Source organism: Cygnus atratus, chromosome 24 (assembly GCF_013377495.2).
Source record: "Cygnus atratus isolate AKBS03 ecotype Queensland, Australia chromosome 24, CAtr_DNAZoo_HiC_assembly, whole genome shotgun sequence".
Lineage (NCBI taxonomy): Eukaryota > Metazoa > Chordata > Aves > Anseriformes > Anatidae > Cygnus > Cygnus atratus.
This window is the reverse complement of record NC_066385.1, coordinates 3,649,686-3,674,001: the sequence shown is the minus strand read 5'-3', so window position 1 is coordinate 3,674,001 and position 24,316 is coordinate 3,649,686. Positions and strand designations below refer to the sequence as shown.

The 24,316-nt window shown below is 61.6% G+C and overlaps 1 protein-coding gene across 21 annotated transcripts in view; it reads left to right on the top strand.

Annotated features, from left to right (window-relative positions):
- The window catches only part of FOXP4 (forkhead box P4), a 59,111-nt gene extending 41,453 nt beyond the window's left edge, over nucleotides 1-17,658 (top strand). For 8 of the 21 annotated variants that reach the window (XM_035561543.2, XM_035561541.2, XM_035561549.2 and 5 more), the window contains 12 exons: nucleotides 4,600-4,750; nucleotides 5,038-5,242; nucleotides 5,434-5,538; nucleotides 7,825-7,912; nucleotides 9,961-10,044; nucleotides 10,535-10,736; nucleotides 10,849-10,925; nucleotides 11,127-11,228; nucleotides 15,185-15,306; nucleotides 15,431-15,497; nucleotides 15,738-15,904; nucleotides 16,161-17,624. In XM_035561543.2, coding sequence (XP_035417436.1) covers nucleotides 4,600-4,750; nucleotides 5,038-5,242; nucleotides 5,434-5,538; nucleotides 7,825-7,912; nucleotides 9,961-10,044; nucleotides 10,535-10,736; nucleotides 10,849-10,925; nucleotides 11,127-11,228; nucleotides 15,185-15,306; nucleotides 15,431-15,497; nucleotides 15,738-15,904; nucleotides 16,161-16,308 — 1,518 coding nt within the window. In that variant the 3' untranslated portion in view covers nucleotides 16,309-17,624. Of the gene's footprint in view, nucleotides 1-4,599; nucleotides 4,751-5,037; nucleotides 5,243-5,433; nucleotides 5,539-7,824; nucleotides 7,913-9,960; nucleotides 10,045-10,534; nucleotides 10,737-10,848; nucleotides 10,926-11,126; nucleotides 11,229-15,184; nucleotides 15,307-15,430; nucleotides 15,498-15,737; nucleotides 15,905-16,160 lie in introns of all 21 variants that reach the window. The other 13 variants (XM_035561546.2, XM_035561552.2, XM_035561542.2 and 10 more) reach the window with 4 other exon arrangements.
- The last annotated feature ends 6,658 nt before the right edge of the window (nucleotides 17,659-24,316 follow it).

The window sequence follows — 24,316 nt, the reverse complement described above, 5'->3', positions numbered from 1 at the left end:
GCACGGGGCGAGCGGGGAGCTCGAGCGCCTCGGGGTTGTGCTGGCGCCCACTCGAGCCTTCAATAGGCTTTGACCCGGGCTTTCATTGCGGGCTGTTGCCATATTTACGCAGTGTGTGCGGGGTCAGGCTTTATCGGAGCCATCTCCAGGAGCTGGAGGAGCTGCTTGCGCTCCAGGAACGGGGGAGGCATAAATCTGGGCTTCCTCAAGGACTTCCCTCTTGGCCGGGGCGATGTTAGATTGCAGCAACTGGCTAGGAGGTAATTAAGCTCCTCCAAAGGGCTCGCTGAGCGGGCTCCCGGTTTGAAAAGCACGTGTTTGGATGAAACGGTACAGAGGAAGCAAGAAATTTATCTGCTGAGAAAGTGTCGGAGCGGGCTGGGGGGGAGAAGGGGCACGACGGGGTGCTGCTGAAGGGGTGCGTGTCCGGCTCCCCGCACCCTGGACAAACAGCTAGGGGTCCCCAGGGTGCCTGCCATGGCATCTCCCCTCCCCAGAAACCCAGGCAAAGAGGCAAAGCATCCTCCAGACAGCTCCAAATTGCTTGCGAGAGGAGAGTGCAGTGCGGAAAGCAGCCCTGGCCCCAAGCAGGGAGCTCTCCCTGGCTCTGGGCAGGCGGATCGGCCCCGGGGGGGCTGCGGCGAGCCCCGTAAAGCGGGGTCAGCTTCCCCCTTGCGGGTTCGCCCGGCTGCTATTAATAAAGCCTGCATCTGGCAGCAGCACGCGCCTGCTGGGAGCGGCGATGCCGTCGCTTCCCCCGACGGCGCAGGGGATCGCTGGCGTGTCTGGGATGCCGCCGCAGAGCCGCTCTTGGCCGGCATCAGCTCCTTCATGGAAATCCACGGCGGTATTTAATTACAGGCCGCCGTGAGGTTTGTAAACCAGGCGCGCTCTGCTTTCTCTCTTCTGATTTCGAGGGCTCGCCTCAGTGTGACTGGAAGCCGGCGGCTCGGCTCGGAGCGCTGCGGGGGGAGCAGCAGGTGGGCACGGCGTTGTGCCGCGCGCCGGGAGCCGGTGGCAGCCTCTGGCGGAGCAGCAGCTCAGATCTCCCCGGCAGGAGCCCCCGCGGGGAAAGGGGGGAGCAGGAAAAGCAGGAGAGCAGAGGATGGAAGCGTGTCGGGAAGCGCCTGTCGGCAGCATCCTGGCTGGGGGGTTGCAGGGGGGTGCTCGGCGTGTGCGGGTGGTGGGAGCTGTGCCACACCAGGGAGGCTCGGGGCGAGCAGGGCAACAGGCTGGGACATCAGGGGGACCGATCTGTGCGTCCCACCAGGATGGGGCACAGCTGTGGCACGTCCCAGCCACCCCATAGCCTTTTACCACATCGCTTTGTAAGGGTGAAGGCGCAGCCCCAGCAGCACCCTGGGTGCCGGGGGGGCGAGGAGCTGCATCGCAGCGCTGGGACAGCTCCGTGCTGTCCCTTAACCTCGTGGCAGAGGGCTGCCGAGCAGCTGCCCTCCCGCTTTTCCCTTTTTTCTCCCCAAGCCCAGCTTGCTTCCAGCAGAACCGGGTGCAGGCACCCACCTCTCCCTGCTGCTGCCAGCTGCGCGGGGTCCCTGCATGCTCCCAGGGGAGGGGGCTGCCCCTCTCCACCCCAGCTCCAGCAGCGCCCCCCGAGTCCGGCGGGGCCGGGGAGGGGGGCGGCGGGGGGCTGCCTGCCGCCTGACCTCGGCGTCAGCTTAATGAACTGCTCCTGTCAGTCCCCAGTGTCACGCCGAAAGTCCTCTTGATGTGCTCATAAATCAAAGTGACGGCGCCTCTTGCCCCGGTAGCTGCACCCACTCAGCTGCATCTAATGTAAACGGAGCGCGGGGAAAAAAAAAACGGGCCCGGAGCGCCCACCCCACGCTGGGGGGGTCGCTGGCATCAGGGGGGGACACTTTGGGGCCAAAGGCCCTAAGGAGGAGCCATCCTAATGAGGATGGGTAACTGCTTTCTGTGCGTTTTGGGGTTTTTATCCGCTAAGCTCCGCGGCTCGCCGCTTCTCCCTGCCCTGCACCCTGACCCCCAGCTGCTGGGGGGCCCCCCCAGGAGGGCTGGGGGAGAGGAGCCGGCAGTGCCAGGCTCAGCATCCGTCAGGGAAACCGGGCTTGGGGGGTGGAATTCAGGCTCTGCCTTCTCCAGAGCAAACCTGTGACCTGCTTGGCTTTTTGTCCAGTTTTTGAGCCAGGATCTAGGATGCTCCCGTGCGTGGCGGTGGCTGTTTGGGCAGGATTTGGCCCTCAGGCTCAAGCTGTTATAACACAGCCAGGCTCGGGGCTTTACTCGTGGTCAAACTGCAAGCCTTGATGCCAGGGCTTGCCCTGTAGCCCTTCGGGCAGGTGAACAGGGTCTGCTCCTGCACTCCCACGTGGCTGAAGCACCCACGGTCCTCAGGGACCCCTTGCTGTCGGGTGCCTTGGACGGGTCCCCTCCATCCCCAGCATGCTCGGCGGGTTTGAGCCCATCATTTTTTTGTCCCCACCGTGCCACAGATCCTCCTTGGGGACTGGCAGAGCAGCTCCCGCAGAGAGCAGTGGGCTCTAATGTGGGTGAACCCCAATTTTCCCACCCCCAGAGCTCCGTGCTGAGCTCCCGGGCTCGTATTCCCACTCCGGTCCTCGTGCTCATGGTCTTGCAGAGCTGCAAGGATGCACACCTGGATTTAAAGCCGTGCAAAGGCGCAGAACCACACGTGGGTCCCCCCACGGCCCCGGGGTGCTGTGGCTCCACCAGCAGCCGCCACAGCTCGCGGACACCGCGTCGGGGAGCCCCGCGGGCAGGCAGTGTGCCCCGGGGATCCTAATGACTTCATCCATCCCGTTTTCCCCCTGCTTTCAGCCGGGAAGTGCTGTGAATGAGGCAGTGTTCGGGGAGCCCGGGCTTGCCCAGGGCCGCTGGGGAGGGTGGTGGCAGAGTGGGATGAGAGGAGGAAGAGCTCCGGCTCCGGTTTGCAGCGAGGGCAGGGCTTGCTGGGGCACATGTGTGTGTGTCCGTCCCGGGGACACACGTGTGTGTGTCCGTCCTGGGACACGCAGCTCTGGCCCTGCTTCCTTCCCCATATCACTTATGGCCCTACAGGGCCACGGTCTCCGGGCATCCTCCCGGCTCCTCATCACTCGGGCTTTTGCAGGGTTTTCTTTTCTCTGAGCAGAACTGGCTTGGATCTGTGTGCCTCCATCTTCAGAGGTGCACGGCTGGGGGGAGAACGGAGAGGAGCTGGTCCTGGAAATGGCTTCTTGGGGGTGGCTGCAGGGCAGGGAGGTTGGGGCATCCCTTGGAGGCTCAGAAACCAGATTTCAACGCTCTGTGCCCCACTGAGGACTCGCAGTAGTGCCTGACATCATGACCCACAGGAGATTTGCAGGGCAGTGCCTGGAGCCTGTCCTTGCTCCATTTCAGAGCTGAGGCCGAGCATCAGCAGTGTCTGTAGGGTGCGGGGACCGGGGCTGTGCCTGGTGGCTGGGCTCAGGGATCATTGCACCCAGCGGGAACAGGCTGGGGGTGCCACGGGACCTCCATGCACCGGGCAGGGGACTCGGGGCCTGAATCCCACAACGCTCAGACCCAGCCAGGAGCCGGAAAAAATGACATCTGGCTGGGGAGAGCTGCGTGAATGGGGATAAGGGCAGCACGTTGGCACGGGGGCTTTGATTTCCGAGCAGGGCCCCATCCTGCTCGCCCCCCCCGGGCTCCCATGGAGATGCAGGGCAGGGCTGGAGCTGGGGGAGGTCAGCGCGCTGCTGCCAGCCCGGCTCCTCGCAACCTGCAAACAACGTCTGAGCAAACAGAGGGGTTCAAGGGGTTACCGAGCCGCCTGTCCCGCTAATGAGGCCGGCAGAGCCCGGGGCAGCTCCCCTCTCGTGGCCGCCTCGGATTAGCAGCTGCCTTTCCCCATCCCTAATTGAATTCTCTCCCCTTCAGTTAATTCTCATGGATTTCTCGGTGCCTCCCCAGAGACCCGTCCTGCCTAACAAGTTTAGGGCTGGTTATGCCGGGCAGAGCACGGCTGGCTCCCCCCGGGAGGGTGGGAGAGCCCCCCCGGGATGCTCGGGGCCGTGCCCCCCATGTGTGGGGACAGTGGGGCTGGCGCCCATGGGCCGGGAGCGCTGGGTGCCTGCTCCCCTGCGGCGCCTGTTTTGTGCCTCCCTCCCCCAAACAGGGGCTCGTAATAATCATTTTGGGTAAATAGGGATTGTTTCCGTGCTTGAAGAAGGGCGTTGTACATCCGGGTAGCGTTAGGATGCATTTTGGGAGCTGGAGCCCCCCTCTCGTTCGGCGATGCCCTGTGGCCGAGCCCCGGTGTGCGGGCACCGTGCATCTCGCGAGCGGAGCCGGGTCTCGGCGCGCTGAGCAAACACCCAGCTCCGCTCACTCCCTCTCTTTTCAATGCCCTTTTTTTTTTTTTTCCCTTTTCCTTTTCTTCCCCTCCTCTTCCGATAGATCAAAGCCTCTGCCTGCCTTGGCCGCGAGCTGAGCGCGGGCAGGATGATGGAGGCGCGCGGCCGCGGCGCGCACCGCCGGCACCGGCAGCCCGTGCAGCCGTGCCCCTTGCTCCCCGCCAGGCCCCCCCTGCACTGCCGGCCCTAACGGGGTTTTCTTTTCCTCCCTTTTGTCTCCCAGCAGCCGTTAGGGAATAAGCAGCTGGCGTTCCAGCAGCAGCTCCTGCAGATGCAGCAGCTCCAGCAGCAGCACCTGTTAAACCTGCAGCGCCAGGGGCTGGTGAGCCTCCCGCCCGGCCAGGGCACCGTGCCCCTGCAGACCCTTCCCCAAGGTAAGGCACGGGGCTGGGGGGCACCGGGGGACGCCCCCACGGCTGCAGCTTTTCCCCCAAAAAGCGGCGAGGGGTGGTTGCAGCAGCAAGGCCGGGAGCGGTGCTGAGGAGCGGTGCTGGCTTTGTTGCTTCTCCTAACCCAAAAGTTTGGGGTTTGAGGGTGGTGACGGCTCCTCGGCGGGGCTGGGGGGGTCCCATCGGGTCCTGAGCGAGCCCAGCACGTGGGTGCTCCCATCCTCTGTCCCCTGCCGCTGATGGCCCTGTTTTCTCCTGTTCTCCTCCCCAAGCCGTGTGCCCCTCGGACCTCCAGCAGCTCTGGAAGGAGGTCACGGCCGCCCAGCCCGTCGAGGACAGCATTAAACAAGAGGGGCTCGACCTCACCACCAACACCTCCAACTCTACCTCGTTTTCGGCCGCCAAGGTCTCGCCTCCCATTTCCCACCACCCTCTGCCCAATGGGCAGAGCACCATGCACACGCCGAGAAGGGACAGGTAGAGCCAAGCTCCGGCCCCTCAGGCTTTCCCCCCCCCCCAGAGCCATCCCTGGGGAGGCTGCAGGGCCTCACGGTGCCTGGGGAAGGTCTTGAGGGCTGGCCCCATGCATGGAAATCCCTGAGCCCCCCCGGCTTCCCCTCCTGACGGGGCTCTTCCCTCTTTTGGGGCTCTTCCCTCTTTTTTTGCAGCTCTTCCCATGAAGAGACCCCTGGCTCTCACCCGCTCTACGGCCACGGAGAGTGCAAGTGGCCCGGCTGCGAAACCCTCTGTGAGGACTTGGGACAGTTTGTCAAGTAAGTGCTGCCGTTTTTTGGGGCGAGAAGGGGACAGCCAAGCTCACAGGGTCGTCCCCAGGCACCCCAGCACGGGGGGAGGCCCTAGAAATAGGTGCGGACCCCCAGGCCTGGATGTCCAAAAGGGAGAAAAACCCGTGTAAAAAGGGGAGAACATGCCAGGCCTCGATGCTGGAGGAGAAAAGACCCCAGCAGGAGGCGAGGGGGGCTGGCGGCTCCCTCCTGGGGGGCAGAGCAGGGGGAGGAAGAGGAAGGGAGGAAGCAGATGGCAGCGCGGCAGCCGCTGACACCGCTCGTGGGCTCCACCGCTGACTGATTAACTCGGCTGTTGAAGAGCCCTCTGCCAGCGTCAGGGTCAAACAAATTGTTTTCACGCTTCGTCAGAGGTTTACTTAATTAGTTCATTTGCAATTAGATCTCTTTGTAGCTGGGATTTTTAGCAAAGACATCAGAAGGAAGTGACGGGCCCGCTGCTTTCCCCCCTCCTCTCTGCTGTCTGCTCCGTGTGCTGCCGAGGCGAGAGGCACAGGGCAGGCCCCGGGCTCTGCCTCGGCCACGTTTTGGGTTTTTGGGAAAAACGTTTTGGGTTTTTGGGTCTCGGGCACGGCAGAGGCAGCTCGGACCGCGGCAGCCTCCTTGTTCCCAGGGACAGAGCCAGGGCAGAGCCCTCTAAGGAGGAAGAGGAGGAGGAGGAGGAGGTGTGAAGGCAGCAGGGAGAGGCTGAAGGAGGTGTGAAGGAGGCCAGGGGCAGCTCGGCGTTGCCTGGTGGCTGTGGAGTGAGTTTGTGAGCCAGGTTCACGTGGGCTCCTTCCTCTGACTCACCGGGTAAACCTCGATAAGGCAGCGCCGTGGCTCTCGGGGCATGTTTGCGCGGGGCAGATGAGTAACCTCCGGTTTGGAAATTTGGAGACCGGCGCTGGGGCTGCCGGGGGTGTCCAGGGCTGGGTGGCGGTGCCAGCAGAGCCGTGCCGTGCCCCTGGGGGCATGAGGGTGCCTGCACCCTGCCTGCAAAGCTTTCTGCCCCCCGAAACGCAGCCGGTGCTTGTGCGCCGAGCCGAGGCTGGAGGACAAACTTCCCCGCAGGCAGCCTGCCCTGGAAGCACTCGTGAGGTGTTTCTGCCCCCTCTCTGCGAATGCGAGCGTGTGTCTGGGTGTGGGACAGGCAGGCAGAAAGCTCCAGCTCCAAAGGCTCAGCACGGCCGCAGCGAGGAGCTCGCCTTGAGCCAAGGGACCCAGCGCTGGGTGGTCTCCACGGCACGGCGGATTGGCAGCTCGGGGAAAGAGAGCACGTCCTTGGAGCTCTGATTTATTAAAACCTGTGGATATCCATGGGCGATGTCTCCGTTCCTGCACATCCGAGGCTCTGGGGGTGGTTTTCTGCTTGGACAAACGGCCGTGCCTCGGGCCTGCAGTGCAGGAAGGCAGGAGCGAGCGCTGCGGAGCACCGCGGGCTTGGCAGCTGGGCCCGGTTACCTAACTTGTTTCTGCAAGTTGGGGCTGGAAGCCTCTTGCAAACAGCCCGGTGAGCCTCCCGCTGCTGTCTTCCACATCCAAAACGAGGGGCGATGCTCTTTGGGCACCTTTTCCAGGGGATGTCACGGCAAAATTGTCTTGGTCTTGGTCTTGCTTGGGAGTGGAGAGCATCAGGAGGGGCCCGGCTGCCTCCGGCTGCTACCAGGAGAAGGAAGGGGTGACAAAGACCAAACATCCCCGCGTTTAATAAACACGAATTGCACGGTAAACATAAGGCACTGAAGTGGTAGGATGAGGAGCAACCTGGAAATGTCACCTCCTGCCTTCAGGGCTTTCCTTCGAGGGCGTAAACAAGTCTCCATAATGCTGCCTTTGTGCTGGAAACCTGCTCCTCAGGTCCCGTGGGTGCTGCTGGCTGCCTCCTGCCAGCAGCAGGGCTTCTCAAGGAGTTTCAAGCTCCCAAAGACCTCGGGTGCTGGCCCCAGGTCGGCGGGGCTGCCCTGGGCATTGCTCACCTCTGAACCTCCTCTCGAAGGTGAGCTGTGCCCGCAGCAGCCCCAAAATAAGGAGGTGGGGAGGAGGCACGCTGGGGTGCCTCCGTGCCTCAGTTTCCTTCCTGCTTGTCAGTTTTTAGGGCATCCCCAGCACAGGCAGCAGCTCGTGGGTGTGCGGGGAAGGGGAAGGCATCCCCGGGCGTTGCTGCGGGGCGGTTTGCAGGTCGGGGCTGATCCCAGGTGCGGCCGCAGCGTGATGTGGGGGGGAGGCACATTTGTGGCCCGCGCAGGCGTAAAACCCCTGTGTTCTCCTCCCCAGACACCTCAACACAGAACACGCACTCGATGACCGAAGCACAGCCCAGTGTCGAGTTCAGATGCAAGTGGTACAGCAGCTGGAAATCCAGGTGGGTGCTGCCGGAGCCTCCAGGGCCGGGTCTTTAAAGGCAATCTCTGCATGCCAGGTCTTGGCTGCTCTCTGCAGGAGGGGAGCAGCCAGGTCAGGGCCCTCTAGCAAGGCAAGCAGCCAGCCCTGGTGTCACAGGGCTCATTTTAAGCATCCTTCCCAAACAGGGACATTGCCCTGGCTGGTCCCATGGTGGTCTTGGTGGGCATCAAGGCACAGAGCCCTTCAAACTGCTCCCCCCTCAATACCAGCATCCCTGCACGATTATATTGGTGGTGGAGGAAGGGACGAGCCAGCCCTCCTGCCCAAAGCACCCCAGATTCCTTCCGGGGGTACAGGGAGATGCCGAAGTCCTATAAGCCACGTCCTCCTTGTTTGTGGTGCTGGTGCATGCTGCAGGATGAGCGCCCGTGCCCCCAGCCCTGTGCCTGCCTCCCTGCCAGAGCCAGGGGGCTGCTGGAAATCAGGCCGCTTGCTGAGGTGCCTGAGCGTGGTCTTTGGAGCCTGACTTTGGGGTGCTATTTCTGGAAAAAGCGGTTCTTGAAATAGCGCTTTCCCCACCACCTCCGGCTCCCCAAAGTGCCGTGCGTAATTCACTTAATAGAGATGGGAGGAGACGGAATGGGACGAAACTGAGGTTTCAGAGGTTTTTCATCGTGAGGCTTGGAAGCTGTGAAAGATGCTGGAGGGCTGGACAGGGCTCTGCACGTTGTCCCTGCCTCGGGTGGCTCACGAAGCCCCCGCTGGCGTGGGGGGATTAAAAGGGGGGGGCACACACATGGACCGGTGTTCTCGCTTCTCTCCTGGCTGCCCCTGCCCTGTCTGGGCTCCTGTATTTGAGGGCAGCCACAGGGCTCGGAGCAGTTTGTGCCCATCAGAGTGGGCACGACGTGGGCTGTGAAGCTGGGGGGGGACACGCAGCAAAGCCCCCAGCCCCCTCCTCCCCCTTGCCAGGGGGGCTGCAGAGCCGCCTGCGCGGTGCCGTGCGCTCGCATCCTCTTCCCCAGCACTCGCTGAAGCACGAGGTTGAAAGCAATTACCGGGGCTTAAAGAGGGGAGGGAAAAAAAAAAAAATACCTGAAGGGCTCGCAGAAAGCTGCGCAGAGGAGAGAGAGGAGAACCTGCCACCAGAGCTACCAATTATAAAGTTTACAGCGCGGAGCTCCCGCTGTGTCGGCGGAGGGCGTCTGCATCACGAGGGGCGAGCTGTCAGCTCTAATGAGCACTGCGACAGCGCGAAGGCATCAGAGCTGCTCCAAACTTGCAGCAAACTCTGCTCCGGCTCCTGCCTTTAACCCCTTCCTCGCCCGGCCACGATGCCTTGGCTGGGGGGGTGCAGGGGGGTGCGGGTTTGAGGGGGCGCAGCGGGAAGGGGAGGTGACGGGAAGGGAGCGGGTGTCAGGTCCCATCGGCTCGGCCAAACTCAAAATCCCTCCTGGTGCCACGGCGAATATTTCAGCCTTCCCTGCGCCGTGGGGAGAGTAAACAGGTGGGGGGGGGACACACACAATTAAAGCGATGTCGCCCGTCCGGGTGGATGGATGGATGGATGGACGGACGGACGGGGGGATGGATGGATGGGTGGGCACGCAGGGTGCTCAACAGGAGGCTGCAGGGACCCAAGGGAATGGAGGGGGCACCTGTCCTGCCCCCCCAGCTGGCACGAGGGATGGCAGGGACGAGAGCACCTGGGGAGGACAGGGAGGGACAGACAGACAGACAGGACGGGGATGTGCTGACGGATCACACTGCAATGGCTCCGTTTCACAACAGATTTTTCATCCGGCTGCACACGCGGAGTTGGAGCAGCAGCGGCCCACCCCCACACCCCCACGGCACAGGAGCTCCCCGCTGGGGGCTTGGAGGGGGGCTCAGCATCAGGCAGGAGGTGGCAGGGGGGACTCTGGTGGCTCACAGCCATGTGCAGGGACACTGGAGGATGCTGCCTGCCCAAAGCAGGGCTTGGGGGCTTGGGCAGGCGAGGGGGGCACCCCCAGGGCCCCTCCCGGCACCGCCTAACCACCTCCCTCTGCTGCTTGCCTCCGTCAGCTGGCAAAGGAGAGCGAGCGCCTCCAAGCAATGATGGCTCACCTTCACATGAGACCTTCAGAGCCAAAGCCTTTCAGCCAACCTGTAAGCCTGCGTTCCCCTCCCTGTGCCCATGTCCCCCCCTATATCTCCCCCCACGGCTGCCCCTTCATCTGAGGTCGCATTGTGTCCCTGTCCTGTGGTTGTGTCCCCATCCCGCATCTGTGTCCCCATCCCACGGCTGTGTCCCCAAACCATGATTGCATCCCAATCCCGCGGCTTCATCCCCATCCCACAGCTGTGTCTCCATCCTACAGCTGCATCCCTGTCCCATGGCTTCATCCCCATCCCGTGGCCGTGTCCCCATCCCGTGGTTGCATCCCCATCCCACGGCTGCATCCCTGTCCCACAGCTGTGTCCCCATCCCGTGGTTTCATCCCCATCCCACGGCTCCGTCCCCATCCCTCAGTTGTGTCACACCCCCACCAAGCCACCCTGCTCTGCGTTGTGAGCCCGCTCCTGGCGCACGGGGGGGCTCCCGCAGCCCACCCCTGCCTGCCCCGTGCCGGTGCCCAGCCGCTCTCCCCTCCCGCAGCTGAACCTGGTCTCGAGTGCCACCCTCTCCAAGAGCACTTCGGACACGTTCCCCGACGGTTTACCTCATCCCCCCACCTCCGCCACGGCGCCCATCACCCCGCTGCGGCAGGGCCCCTCCGTCATCAGCTCTTCCACTTTACACAACGTGGGGCCCATCCGCAGGAGGAACTCGGAGAAGTTCTGCACCCCGATATCCTCAGGTGAGCATCGTGACGGGGCCGCGGGGACCAGCACCCTCCCCGGGGCAGCCCCCGGGTCCGATAGCGGGGCCCTTCACCCTTCCCGTGTCCCCTTGTTGTCCTCCCCCCGCAGAGCTTGCACAGAATCACGAGTTTTACAAAAACGCCGACGTCCGGCCGCCCTTCACGTACGCCTCGCTCATCCGGCAGGTGAGTGCTTCCCTGCGCCGTGTTGGTTCAGCTCCTGGTCCTAAAACCTTGCCGTGGGCAAGCTGCCCTCTCCCTGCCTTCTTGGTACGGGGGGAGCCGAGAGCCGTCCCCGGGGAACCCCCCCCCGAACCCCAATTCCTGCCCCTTGGCACGCTCGGGCTGTGCGAGTGATGCTCTCGTCTCCCCTCTGCGGTTCCCCAGGCCATCCTGGAGACCCCCGACAGGCAGCTAACGTTGAATGAAATCTACAACTGGTTCACGCGGATGTTCGCCTACTTCAGGAGGAACACGGCCACCTGGAAGGTGAGCGCAGCCCCGCTCGGGCACAGGGCTCACACATCCCTGCGCGGGGTGGCCGGGTCCCCCGCGCTGCCTGCTGTACCCGTTTCTGCAGGGACAACCCTGTGCTCAAGGACTGGTTCGTTGCACAGCTCTGAAATCATGTAGAAAATTATTTTACGGAGAAATTCAGGCGTTTTTGCACCCCGAAATCCATCCCCGGACTCCGGGGAGGCTTGGTCCGTGTGGTGGGATCCGTCCCAGCCCGCGAAGGGCCGCGCTGTAGGAAGCAGCGGCTTTTTGCAGGTTAAGGAGCTGGGAGGGAGCAGAGCCAGCACGTCTCAGCGCCAGGAGAAGGGTGGAGAGAGAAGAGCAAGGCACTCGAAATAGCAAATAAGGTTAATGATAACCCGGGGGCTGGCGTCGCGCAGCAAACGGCAGCTGGCGAAAGGCAGCGGCCGGGGCTCGGGGACAGGGACGCGGGTGCTCATCCGTGGTGCTGAGCGAAGGGTGGGTGGGATGGGACCGGCAGCAGGACCCCAGCGGGTGCCTTTCTCCCCTGAAGCTTCAGCTGCCCCGTCCCGGTTTTTGGGGCCGTATGGAGCAGGGAGGGAGCCGGAGGGGCCCCTTGGCCCCATTGCCCCTCTTGAAGGACCCACGGGGCACTGGAGGGTGCGGGCACCCCTCAGCATCCCGGGGCAGGGTGCTGGGGGCGGTTTGGGCACTGAGGCGTGGTGCAACCACTCTGGGTTGGTGCACGTGGATCGTGCAGCTTGCTGGTTATTTAGAAATCACCAAATTGGAGAGAAGTGAAAAAAACGTGTTGCAGATGAAAGGGGTTATTGGGAGAAGAGGAGTTATTGTCCCGACCAGGGAGATTTATTTATTGTCTCCTGCGGCACTGCTCAGGGTAACACGAAGCAAAGCGACTGAAACTTAGATAATTAAAAAAAAAATAGAGCAAACGGAGTTGAGGAGGAGGAATTGGGCATTCTGGAGCCCAGGGTCCCCATGCGTTGCTCCTGAAGAGCAGAGCTGACGGGAACAGGAGCGTGGGTCTTGGCGGCAAAGTTGGGGTGAAAAAGGAGTGTTTTGGCTCCAAAGGCCGCCGGCTCGCCCAGCTCACCCCGAGCACCTCGGCGGCCGCTGCCGGTCCTCGCCGAGCCCCGTGGCAGCCTGGAGTCCCCCTCACGGCGCGCAGGCAGCACTGCAAGCCGAGCCGAGCTGCAGGAGCTGCACCGTGTCCCTGCCGTGCACGGGGTCCTGCAACCCTGCCGAGCCCCTGCAGCCGTCCCCGGTTTGGGGACAGGACGGGAAGGGCTGGGGACAGTGTGTGGGGCCGGTAGGATATGTCCCGTTGCCCCCAGGACAGTGTCTGGCCGTGGGGCAGAGCAGGGACCCACGGGTCCCTCTGGTGCAGCCCTGTCCTTGCTTCGTGCCTCGGTTTCCCCATCTCTGCCATGAAATAACGCTGGCTGAGGACGCCTTTTTCCTTCCCTTTTAATAAGTAAAAGGAATAAGTTTAGTTTTTTTTTATTTCTTTGCGGCACCCTGCGTTACCCAGACCGCAAGGGCCGAGCTGGTCTCCGAGAGGGGCTGCCCCCATCCCGTGTGTTTCCCTTTTTGCTTTGTTTTTTCCTGTTCCGCCACCAGAAGGGACGGCAGGGGATTCAGAAAGGCCCGGGGGCGGCCGATTCCCCTCGCAACTTTCTGTGCCCAAGGCCAGGTTCCTTTCGAAGGAGGGGGATGCGCAGGAAAAAACATATTTCCTCTCCCCAGAAAATCCCCATTTCGGCTCCTCCCTCGTCTCCTACCTTCGCTGCCCCCCCGGGATGAGGCAGGGGATGGGGGGGGGACCCCGTCCCTACAGTGGGGGGGTCCTGGGGGGATGCCCAGCGCTGCGGGGCGGGGGGAACGGGGCCGGGGGCATAAAGCAAACATCATTAGAGAAGGCAAAGATGAGAAGCAAACAGAGCAGCCGAGTCTGGCGCTAAACAAACACCCTGAGAAAATACAAAAGCCACGGGAAAACCAGGCAGGAGCACCCCCACACACACACACCCCCCGTGTCACGTGCGGGGTGTCCTGAGCTTTGGTGGCACTTTGGTGACATCCGCTGCCTGCCGGTGCCACCTGCGGTGTCCCCTGGGCCACGGGGGGGCTGCTGCTGTGGTCTGGGGGCCACCACTGCTGCAGGGGACAGACAGGGAGGGTGTAATTTTTCAACCCCCGGGTGCCAGCAGTGATTTCGTCTCCACCTCTGCCCTTGCAGACTGGGACCCGACGATGCCTCGGTGGCGCTGGGGTTTCCGGGGGCGGGGGACAGAGGAGGGGACATCGGCGCTGCCTTTAATCAGCTTTGTTTGGACGGGGAGCCCCCTGCGTGCACAGGAAGGAGGAAGGGGACCGTGGGGCAGGATCCGGCCCCAGCGGGGGGAGGAAGTCCTGTGTTTGCTCGCCCCGGGATGGGGGTTCAAGGGCAGCGGCCAGATCCTGGCCCCGGTGCTGGGATCTGGGGGTCTGCGGCAGGGTGGCGGCGCAGGGACGGGACACGGCTGCAGGTGGGGGGGCTGGGTGCTGAGTCCTCACCTCGGCTCCGGCCCGAAAGCGTTTTTTTTGGGTTCCCTTTGGGATTTCCAGCTCCATCCGTTTGTCTCGGGGTGACGGCAGCTTGAGGAGGAGAGCTGCCCCGATGCGGGGCACGGCCCGAACCCGGGGAGAGCAGCGGTGGCAGCAGGATGGGACCGGGGGGCCCGGCTCTGCCCCACACCGAGCATCCCCCGGGGGGCCGGGCTGGCTGCTGGCCGTGGCACGGTGGCACGGCCGGGGCCACCGGTGGCCACCGCGACCACGGGGACACAGAGTCAGTGGACAGAAGGATGGAGGACTAGGGAAGGAGCCGAGCTTTGTTTTTGTCCTTAAATGAGAAAGAAAAAGGGGGGACAGTGCAATCGGGTGAGTTTCCGGGAACTCGACCACGTCCCAGCACGGGGGGGTTCGGTCCTGGTGGCTCCTCTCGCCTTGTTGTGTTGGCCGGCTCCTTTGTTTATACAGCCCCCGTCCGACCTTTTAAATTGCTGTTAATGTTTTAGCGTAACGAATTAGTCTCTCATCACGAATCAGGACTCGAAATAAAAAAAAAAAAAAAGAAAGAAAAAAAAAAAACCCTCCGAGGCCAACTTCCTGAAATTGGGGTCATTCTCATTTGCAAGGCAGAGAATCTGAGAACCTTAATGCAAGGAAATTTATTCAAAGGCAGAGCCCCGGCGTGATTAGGCCCTTTGTAATTATAGCTCGGAGAGATTCCACTCCAGCCTCCTGCCTCCCTCATGGATTAGCAAGTGAGTCGGAAAAATACACAGGATTTAATTAGAGGCAAATTAAAATTGGTAATGAAATAGGGGCAGTAGCAAATGGCAGGGAGTTGGAAGGGGAAAAGGGAGCTGGTATCTCTCGGGGCTGCGCTGTCTGCCTACGTGTGCGTCTCTTTATTTTACATTTAGAAATGTAAAGATGGTCGACGTAAAGAAGAAAGGGAGGGAAAGGACCAAAAAAAAAAAAAAAGGAGGGTGGGGGGAAAAGAAAAGAAAGGAGATCAACCGGCTTCGCTCAGCATCTCCAAGCGAGCTGCAGCAGAGATGGTGGCTGTGCCCCGGGGTCCTTGCTGCCATGACGTGTCCCTTGTCCTTGTCCCTTGTCCCATCTTCCTCGGTGCCCGGCGTCTGGTCAGGGCTAACAAAACGGGGCCGTGGCTCCTGTTTGGCTCAGGACCTCGACTCCTAAAACCCTCTGGGTGCTCACAGGACGAGAAAGTGTTGGCAGCAGCCCCAGGTGGCTTTGCAGAGCATTTGGCTGTCGCCAAGTTGCAGGTGGCCGTGGTGGCACCCGCAGGGGCTGGGGGAGGAAGAGGAGGAGGTGGCGGGGTGTGGGCGGCGGGGCACAGGCCGTGCTGCGAGCTCTGACACCTCCTGCACCCGCAGAACGCCGTCCGCCACAACCTGAGCCTGCACAAGTGCTTCGTGCGCGTGGAGAACGTCAAGGGAGCCGTCTGGACCGTCGACGAGCACGAGTACCAAAAGCGAAGGCCACCAAAGATGACGGGGTGGGTGTGGTTGTGGGTCCCCCCCCGGCGGGGCAGAGCTCGTGCCCGCCTCTGCTGCCGAGCCGGCACATCTCGGGGCCAGGAGCACTCAGACAGGCATCGGTCCGCTTTCTGTCTTTTGCAGGAGTCCGACTTTAGTCAAAAACATGATTTCAGGACTCGGGTACGGAGCACTTAATGCAAGTTACCAGGTGAGGATGCTCTGCCTCGTCCCATCCCCGGGAGCACGCAGGCAGCTGTGCCCCACTAGCAATTGCACCCCATTTGCCCATCTCGGTTGCAAAAAAAACTGTTACCCTGGTCCCATCCTGGCAGAAATACCGGAGCACTAAGCCTCTGCTGCTCCATAGCAATCCCATTTTGGGCGATTTACCCCTTTGCCCCCGTTTGCCCCTTGCCCAGGCCGCTCCTCGAGCCGCTTTCTGTTGCAGGCTGCGCTGGCGGAGAGCAGCTTCCCTCTGCTGAACAGCCCCACCATGATCAACACCAGCTCCGCCAGCGGGATGCTGCACGTGGGCCACGACGACGTGAGCAGCACGGTGGAGCAGGTCAACAGCAACGGCAGCAACAGCCCGCGCCTGTCCCCGCAGCAGTACAGGTCCGCCGGGGCGCTGGGGGGACGAGGGACACTCATGTCCCCGCTGGGTGCCAGGGGATGAAGGGTTTGGGGTTGAAGCGTGGTGGTGGCGCGGGGTTGGGGGGTTTGGGAGCTGCTCGTTGCCTCCTGTGGTTTGTGTCCCCCCCCGGCAAGGGGCAGCACGGGGTCCCTGATGGTGGGGGACCGAGAGGCTGTGGCCAGCAGGAGCCTGTCCCCGAGACTGAAGGCTTTCAGCCCCCGCTCTCCTCCCTCCCAGCAGCCACCCAGTGCACGTGAAGGAAGAACCAGCCGAGGCTGAGGACGACAGCAGGCCCGTCTCGCTCCTGGCCACCACCAACCAGAATGTGACGATCGCCGACGACAGGGACCTGGAGGAGGAGCTGCCGGTGGAAGACTTGTCCTAAGGACCCCTTCCTCCCGCCCGAGGGGCGAGCGCGTCCCACCCTGTCCCTCCTGGAGACACAAAGCCACGGCTCCCACCTCCCCAAGGTGACCTCCGGCGCCGACCCGTTTCTTCAAGGCACTTCCACAAAGCAAAAGGGTTTCCAAAAGGGTTTCCTCGGGGCAAGCTGTCGCTGCCGGCGCGTCCCTCCCGCTCCCCGCTGCCCCGGCGGCTGACAGGTCCCCGGCGCGGGGGACGTGCAGCGAAAACGAGAAACAAAGACCCCAGAGGTGAACTTTGTCTCCCTTCCTCCCTTGGTTAGTAACTGGCGAACGAGGATGGTAGGTTGTTTCTGTCCGAAATTGTCCCTCCTTCCCTCCCCGCGGTCCGAGGAAGGCTCCTCCATCCCCTGGCCCCGTGGCGCGTGGCGGGGGCCGACACGACGCAGCTCCAGGACGTCCCCTGCGCACCCCGTGTGCCACCCTCTGCCATCAAGCACCCCAAGGAGGCCGGAGCCCGCTCTCGAGCCTCCTTCCCCGGCGGGTTTTGCACTAGGAGGACCCGTGGACCCTCCCCCTCCAGCCAGCTTTGGGGGAAGAATCCGCAGAAACGGGGCCGAGCCCCCTGCCGCAGCTTTACGCCGCCGTCCTGCGCCTTGCGTTGGGAAGGCCGAGGAGCAGCGTCGGTGGGACCCTGCGTGTGCCACCTGGCTCGTGTCACCCCGTGGTCACCACCGCCAGGCCACCAACCCCTGCGTGCCATCCTACCCGAGCCCTCCGGTCCCCAGCACCACCGGGGGCTGGTGGCATCCTGATGGCGACGACTGTCCCCGGCCGGGCAGCAAGGACAAAACTCCGGCTCCTCCTCGGTGCTGGGTGCAGCGGGCGGCTCGCCCAGCCCAAACCACGCTGCGAAAGGCTGAGATGGTCTCAAGAGCGAGTTCGGCTTCAGGGAATGGCTCCCACACCCTCCTTGCGCCCGGTGCCTCCTCGGAAGCCGTGCCGGGTTCTCCGGGGGGGGGCTGTGGTCCTGCAGGACCCCTACGAAGGAGGCTGGCGTGCAGAATCCGGCTGGGAAGCCCCAGCTGGAGCTCGGTCCGGGTACCCCGTGGGTCCTGGTGCCCCGTGGGTCCTGGGGCGATGCGCACCGTGGGTGAGATGGGTGCTCAGCGCTGTGCCCGCAGGAGCCCAGGCTCTCCCCATTCCTTCATTTCGCCCCTTTCCGTTCTCCTTTTGTGCGTGTCGAGCGTCTGCGTCCCGGTGGGAAGATACCAAAAGATGTCCAGAGCCAGAAGGGCCGTAGTTCAGGTGACCAGATGGTGTTGATGCCAAAAAGAAATGTTAATAATAACGACAACGACACAACCAAACACCCCTCTTCTCCCTGCTCTTTCTTTCTCTGGTGGCGATGGGGGTACCCGGGGCCGGGCTGTGCCCCCCCCAGGGCCTCGTGCTGGCCTTGGGGACCAGCACCCCCCCTCTCCGCCTGGGGGGTGCTCGGCCGGGCTACGGGCTGTGTTTTGGAGAGGGATGTGACTGTCGGTGCCACCTGGCTCCAGTATTTCTGTAGGGTCAGACTGTTTTCCTCTGCTGTGGGGCATAAAAGTGCACGGCAGCAAGCAGGGGGTGGGAGCTGCAGCCCCCAGAGCGGTCCTGGTTCCCCCCCCCAAGTCTTTTTGCCCCCTCTCTGCCTGCAAACCTCAGAGCAGGCAGAGCCGGGGCTGCGCGGGGCATCCCGGTAGCGTGGTGTGGGGACGTGCTCTGGCACTGGGGGGCCAGGTCCTTGCCCCCCTGCAGGTTCTGGGGGGGGGAGCCTGGTGCCCCAGGAGCTGTGGTTTGGGTTGGAAATGGGGCACGCAGCTGTGGGTGCTGGGCAGGGGGCCCTCGGCACAGCAGCAGGAGGGAGGGCCAGGACCAGCAAGGAGGGGGGAGCGCTTGTTTGCCCCCCCCGCGTCACCTCCGTGATGTTCCCAAGGTGCTAAGTGACCCTGCAGCGTGCGCCCCTGGGGTGCACCCCTAATTGGGATCACCCCGACCTCTCCTCTCTGCCCGCTGCAGCCTCAGCACCGGGTGGCTGCAGAGATGGGGGGGGTTCCCCCGTGACCCCCCCACACACCACCCAGGGGATGCTGAGACCCACGGGCTCACCCCGCTGGGGACCGCTACGGGGGGTCCCCAGCATCCCCCTCCACTGCTTCCTTTGCCCGGCACCAAATTCCTTAAAAAACGAGACGAAACAAACAAAAAAGCTGCAAAACCTCTCTCCAGCTCGCCGTGCCGTGCCGTGCCGTGCCGTGCCGTGCCGTGCCGGCCTTCGCTAGGTGTCTCCACTCTCCCCCTGTTTCTCCCTGCGCCAGCAGCCCCGCTCGCTCCATCGCCGCTGCCAAAATCGCAGGCGCACAACCCAAATTTCAGCCTCCCTGCTCGCCGACCCCGGTCCCCACCAAAGAGGGGCCGAGCCTGGGGGTATTTTCCTCGCTCCCTTTTTTTTTTTTTTCTCTTTTTTTTTTTTTTTCTCTTCTTTTTTTTTCAGCTTTTGGATTTTTAAGTTATTGTTTTAGCCGAGTTTACAGCCACCACGTTGCTGCCCTGCCCCACGGGAGCACAGAGGGGTGGGTGGGCGCCTCTGCGGCATTTCGTACCCCCAGCCCCCCCCCCCCCCCCCCGAGACCCTCACCCATCGCAGCTCTGACGGCCCCGAGTGTTTCACCCCCAGCGGGACTCCCCGCATCGATCCGGACCGTTATCCTCCCATCTTAGGGGGATTTTTTTTGCTTTATCCGTAGAAATGCTGGGGGTCCTTCCCCCTCTCCCACCCCTCCATCCCCTTTGCTGGACTTTTCGGCGTTGCTGCTGTAGGGGATGCGGGGAGCAGCGGGGTCCTGGTCCCAGCCCTATGGGGCCGGGGGCACCCAGCCCTGCCATGGGGGTGCCAGGCAGGAGGGGGGGTGCCCAAACACAGGGTCCCCCCCCCAGCCACCCCCGGAGCCATTTTGCTGGTGGCTCCTGCCCGGCATCCATCCAGCTGCAGGGTTTGCACGGGTTCAAAGCGCCCCTCCCTGTTTAGGCTGGGTGTTTTGGTAGCTGCCCCAATTTCTTTTTCTTTTACCAAGCTCCTTCCTGTCTTTGGATTTAATTTGTTAGCAGCTCTGCAACCCCATTTTCTTGCATAAGGCTGGGCAAACCTAAGCTCAGTCCACGCATGAAGCGCGCCCGGCACTGGCGAGCCCTCCAGCACCCGCCACGGTTCCCGCCTGGGCTGTGGATTTTATTTTTTTACCTTTTCCAGCGGTACAGACCCCAAAATTCCCCCTCAGAGCCAGGGTGAGCCGCCTGCCTGCGGGCTCCACGCCGGCACCCCCGGACCCCTCCGCGCCGTTTAGGTTGTTAGCCGCGGTCCCGGCTCACGAGAGCACTATATATATATTATATATATATGAAAGTAAATATATAAATATAAAGGAGTTCTGTTTTTAGGTGGGTTTTTTTTTGTTTTTTTTTTAAACATGCACAGATTTGGAAAGTCACGTGGCTCCAAGTCATGCCTCTTCCCCGGCCGAAATGGGAATCGCGGTCGGGGATTTGAGGCGAAACGCGCCCGCTTGGATACTCAGGGGTGAATTGGTTTCGTTCCCGTGCCCCCCCTGCCCCCCCCCGGCCGCTCCTGCAGGGTCACGTCCACACAAAGGTACAGAGCCCCCGGCCCCCCCCTGCCCGCCCCCGCCGCCTTTAGGCGCGTGTTTTATTTTTGCCGGTTTGAATTTGTACCAAATTCTGCTCGTCTTACCTCAAACACGCGCCTGGTGCACGGGGAGGGGAGAGAAGGAAGGATCAAGGACCAAACGCAACGTGTGGCAGAGTTGTACGTCTGTATATACTGAGATATATATACTGGGTTGAAACCTTACGACCGCGGACTGTTCGCTTTTTATTTGGGATTTTTTTGTTCCGTTTGCTGCCGCTTTCCCTTGCGGGGCGTTGCTGAGCGGGGCGGTGTGGGCAGTTCTCTGTAAGTAAAGGCATTTTGCTGGTATCTCTCACTGGTGTCCTGAAGGAATCACTCCGTTTTCTGTGTCGGCCTTTTTTTTTTTTATTTTATTTTAATGATTTATTTTTATTTTATTTTTTTGCAGAATAGCTAGAATTGCTAGAGCCGGGGTGGGGAAGGGAGCCCAGGGCAGGGGCTGGGGTGCTGCCGGGAGGGGAGCCCCAACTGCATTAAACCAAAGGGTTTCTTTGCTTTGTTTACATGACCGTCCCACGCCACCGCCTAGGAGAAAAAGCCCTAAATCTAGGTTTTTGTCCTGGAAAAGTTGTGCAAGGTGGGGAACGGGGCCAGAACCGGGGGGTTTGGGGACCCCCCGAGCCCCAGTGCCGGGCTGCAAAACCCCTTCACGGGCACGGGGCCGCGCTTGGTGCAGCCCAGGAGGGGCGAGGGGACGCGGGGAGGGGGGGGTCCCGGCGCTGCCCCCACCCCATTGGGCTGGGAAGCACCGTGCCCGCCGCCTCCTTTTCCTTTTTCTCCCCCATTTTTTTTTGCCCCCGTCCTCCTCCTCGGCGCCGGGTGGGACGGCGACCCCGCGGAGGGGGCCGGGGACGCCGAGGGCTGGGGCCGGAAGGGAGGCGGAGGGGGGGGGACGTGTATAAAGCCCCCTTCCCCTCCCGCCACCGCCTCCCTCGTGCTGTATAAAGGAAATAGCATTGCTGTGTATTTGTACTCCGAACTTCCGTGTGTCTGCTTTGGCAGACGGTAAACCCTTGTACAGTAGGTCTAGCTGCATGTAATCTGTATGGACAACGGCATTATAAAATGCAATAAAAGAAATTACCTATCACGCTGCGGTGCTGCCTGCCTTTGTCACGGTTTTTGGGAAATTTGGCATTTTTAATCCCCGTGGGCTCCTCAGCAGCAAGGGAACGAGCAAGGGAAGGGAATTGGCTTGCTCTGGTCTTTGCTGCCTGGCTTCGGGGCTGCAGCAGCCCTCGGATTTTTAAGTTATTGTTTTAATCCTCCCTGTCTGTGGGTGCAATCATCGTGAGCTGCTGAAAACGGAGGAATTTGTGGTTCCCAGCACAAGCTGACTCGGGAATTCTCTGCAGGTTCAAGCCGATGGGATGGGATGGGATGGGATGGGATGGGATGGGATGGGATGGGATGGGATGGGATGAAGCAGCAGTGGCCCCAGGAAAGGCACAGCTCAGACAGGAGTGGTGTCCCTCTTCTTCCTCACCCCATGCACCAACCAGCCCCTGCTCCATCCTGCTGGTACGGGAAGGGTTTTTCCAAAGGCTGGGAAGAAGGCGAGTGGTCGGATGGTTGCTGGAGTTACCCTGCAACAGGAAATCTGCCAGTACCAAAACCAAACAAAATACAATAATTAAGAAGTTAACAACTGGTAAGTAAGGGCTGTTGCCTCTGCCCTTAGGAAATTTTTCTCCTACCCTTGTTTTTCTTAAAGACCAGTTCTGCACTGAAGCACCTCCACCAGCACGTTTAGTAGCTTCATGTGCTTGGTTTTTGGAGGCTTTTTGAACTCAGCAGCAGCAGCGGGCACCCACCACCCACTCACCCCACAGCCCCCAACATTCCCCCATGCTGGGGGCACCCAGGACCGACCGGGGGGGACACGTAGCCGGGTTTGTCCCGACACCGAGCAAGGAGCAGCTCTCACACCTCGGCACCCGCGGCTGGAGGAGCAGAGGTTATTTTATTTTTTTTGAAAGCTTTCGGCACGCATCTCCGAAATGAGGGCCAGATGTGCAGCCTCGGGATCTGCCCTTTCCAAAACGGAGCGGCAGCGGGGAGATTTTGGCACCGCCACCGGGGAATTGACTTCATGGGGAACCCGGGCTTTGCCACCAGGAGCTTTAGGCCATTGTATTATTTTTTTTTTCTCCCTGAATCTCCTTGCTCCTTGCTGCAGCACCAAGGGGGACAGGGATGGGGCTGGGAGCAGGTTTTGGCCACCGCTGTGGCCCCCGGCCGGCTCGCAGCCCCCCGCTCTGCAGCGCAGTGAGATGGCTCACTCCCATCTGCGTCTAGACCCTGCCAATATTAATAGACTGCTATATCCCCTTTCCCTCCGCTGCTCCGTCTCGGCCAAACTTCCTTAATCTTTTTTCCAGTGGCCCTTTTCCAGGGCTCTTTGAACTGCAGCCAGCTCGCCGGTGTCTTCCTGGGGCGCGCTGAACGTGCCTGTGCCAACAGGACCCTCCCCCCCCCGGCCCCGAGCCAGCACCCATGGGTGCAGGAGCCACACAGAGACCCCGACCCCATCCTCAACTCCCACGGCGCATGGGGCTCGGCACGGGCTGCGGATCGCTGCGGGGAGCATGTGGCTTTGATTGATTTAACACTTGGAGAAAGAGCTCCTAGCTTTTCAAGCAGAAAGTTTTTTCCCCCCCCTTTTTTTTTTTCTTGTTTTGTGTGTGTTGTTTCTTTTTGTTTTGTTTCCCTTTGCTAGGAACATGAAAGCTGGCTTGGTTTGATTGCTAAACCGGTGTGTGGTTGGGGAAAGAGAGAGGGAGCAGCCACCCCAGTCCGAAGCAACCCCCTTTGCTCTGCTTCAGGGTCTGGAGCAACCCCAAGCACGCGGCGGCAGGAGGCACCCAGCCCGCTCCTCCTCGCGGCTCTCCCCTCCTGGGTGCTGCTGCGCCCATCCCCACGAGGGCAGCGCCCTCCTCTCCGGCCGCCCTGATGCTCTGCCCTAAATCTGGGGGAGTTTTGCCCAGTCCTGCAGCACAAAATGGGGTTTGCTGCTGGGAGCTGAGCCCTGTTTCGGGATGTGCTGTAGGTAAGTGGCTGCCTCGGAGCAAGCGCGGGTGTCCCTGAACCTGCACCACGCGCCCGTCGCCACCCCGCAGTTACTCTACTGCATCCCTGCCACCGTTAAATTAAAAGGCTGCCACCAGTAATAAATGAGCTTGGATATGCACAGCTGGGCCAGATTTCAAATAGTTAAAAAGAACAACAACAAAAAAAAGCTTTTGGATGTTTTGTTGAGTTTTCTTAAATCAGCATTAAGGAATTGCAACGACTGTGGTCAGGAAGGGATGTGGCCAAAGGAGCGGCGAGCGGCCTTGCGCCGTGCTTTCATCTCTTTTGCACTGGTTTTGCTCCTCCGGTCTGTGCACACCCTTGGACTTTTACACCCCAGACAGGGCACAAACGAGTTACTGTAAGAGCAGACCACGGACATGCTCGGACTGCGCGCCGCTGATTTATTTTCCTCTTGCCACTCAGACAGCAACTTATTCCCTGTGGAGAGACAGAGAGCGTGGCCAATTCAGTACCAGTGTCACGGCGTGTCTGGAGCTAAGAGCCCTTCACAGCGGGGAGTGTGGGGGGAGCACGGGGCGGGGGTTCCAAGGGGCAAAAGGGGCTCAGCCCCAGTGCTGCTGTGTGCCAGGATGGGTGCAAGGCACACCCCGGACTCGGTGTCACCGTCACCCAGCCTTGGTGGCAGTTTTGGAACAACCTGAGGATTTCAGCCTGAGGTTCGGGACTGCTGCTGCTGAAATAAAAAGTGATGGGAAGAGTAATTTGGGCTTTAGCAGCCAGGAAGAAGACAACCTGTAAGCGGCGGAGCATGCCGGCTGGCTGGCTGTGAGTGCCTGCTTTTGCCACGCCACCCTCTCCGAGCGCCTCGCTTCTTACAGAGCCAGCAGAAAACCCACAAACCTCACCGGGGGCCTGCACACCGGGACTGGGAGGGAGAACAAAGGGGGGCTTGTTGGGGAGCAGGAGCAAGTCTCCCACCCGTGGGACCCCCGGGGCTGCTCAAATCCCAGGCAGCCCAAGCAGCTGAGCCCCTGCCCCAGTGAGCCCCTGGCCACGGTCCCCTGAGGTCCCCAAAGGGGTGGCAGCAGTGGGGTCGCTCCAAGACGTGCAGCACAGTGCTGCCCGACCCGGACCCTCGCGTGCCGCTGCAGCCCTGCCAGCAACAGAGACTGCACACAAAGCCCCCGGGGCCGGAGTGCGGCGCGGAGGGGAGGGGGAAGTCTTCAATTTTTCCATCTTCAAAAGACGAA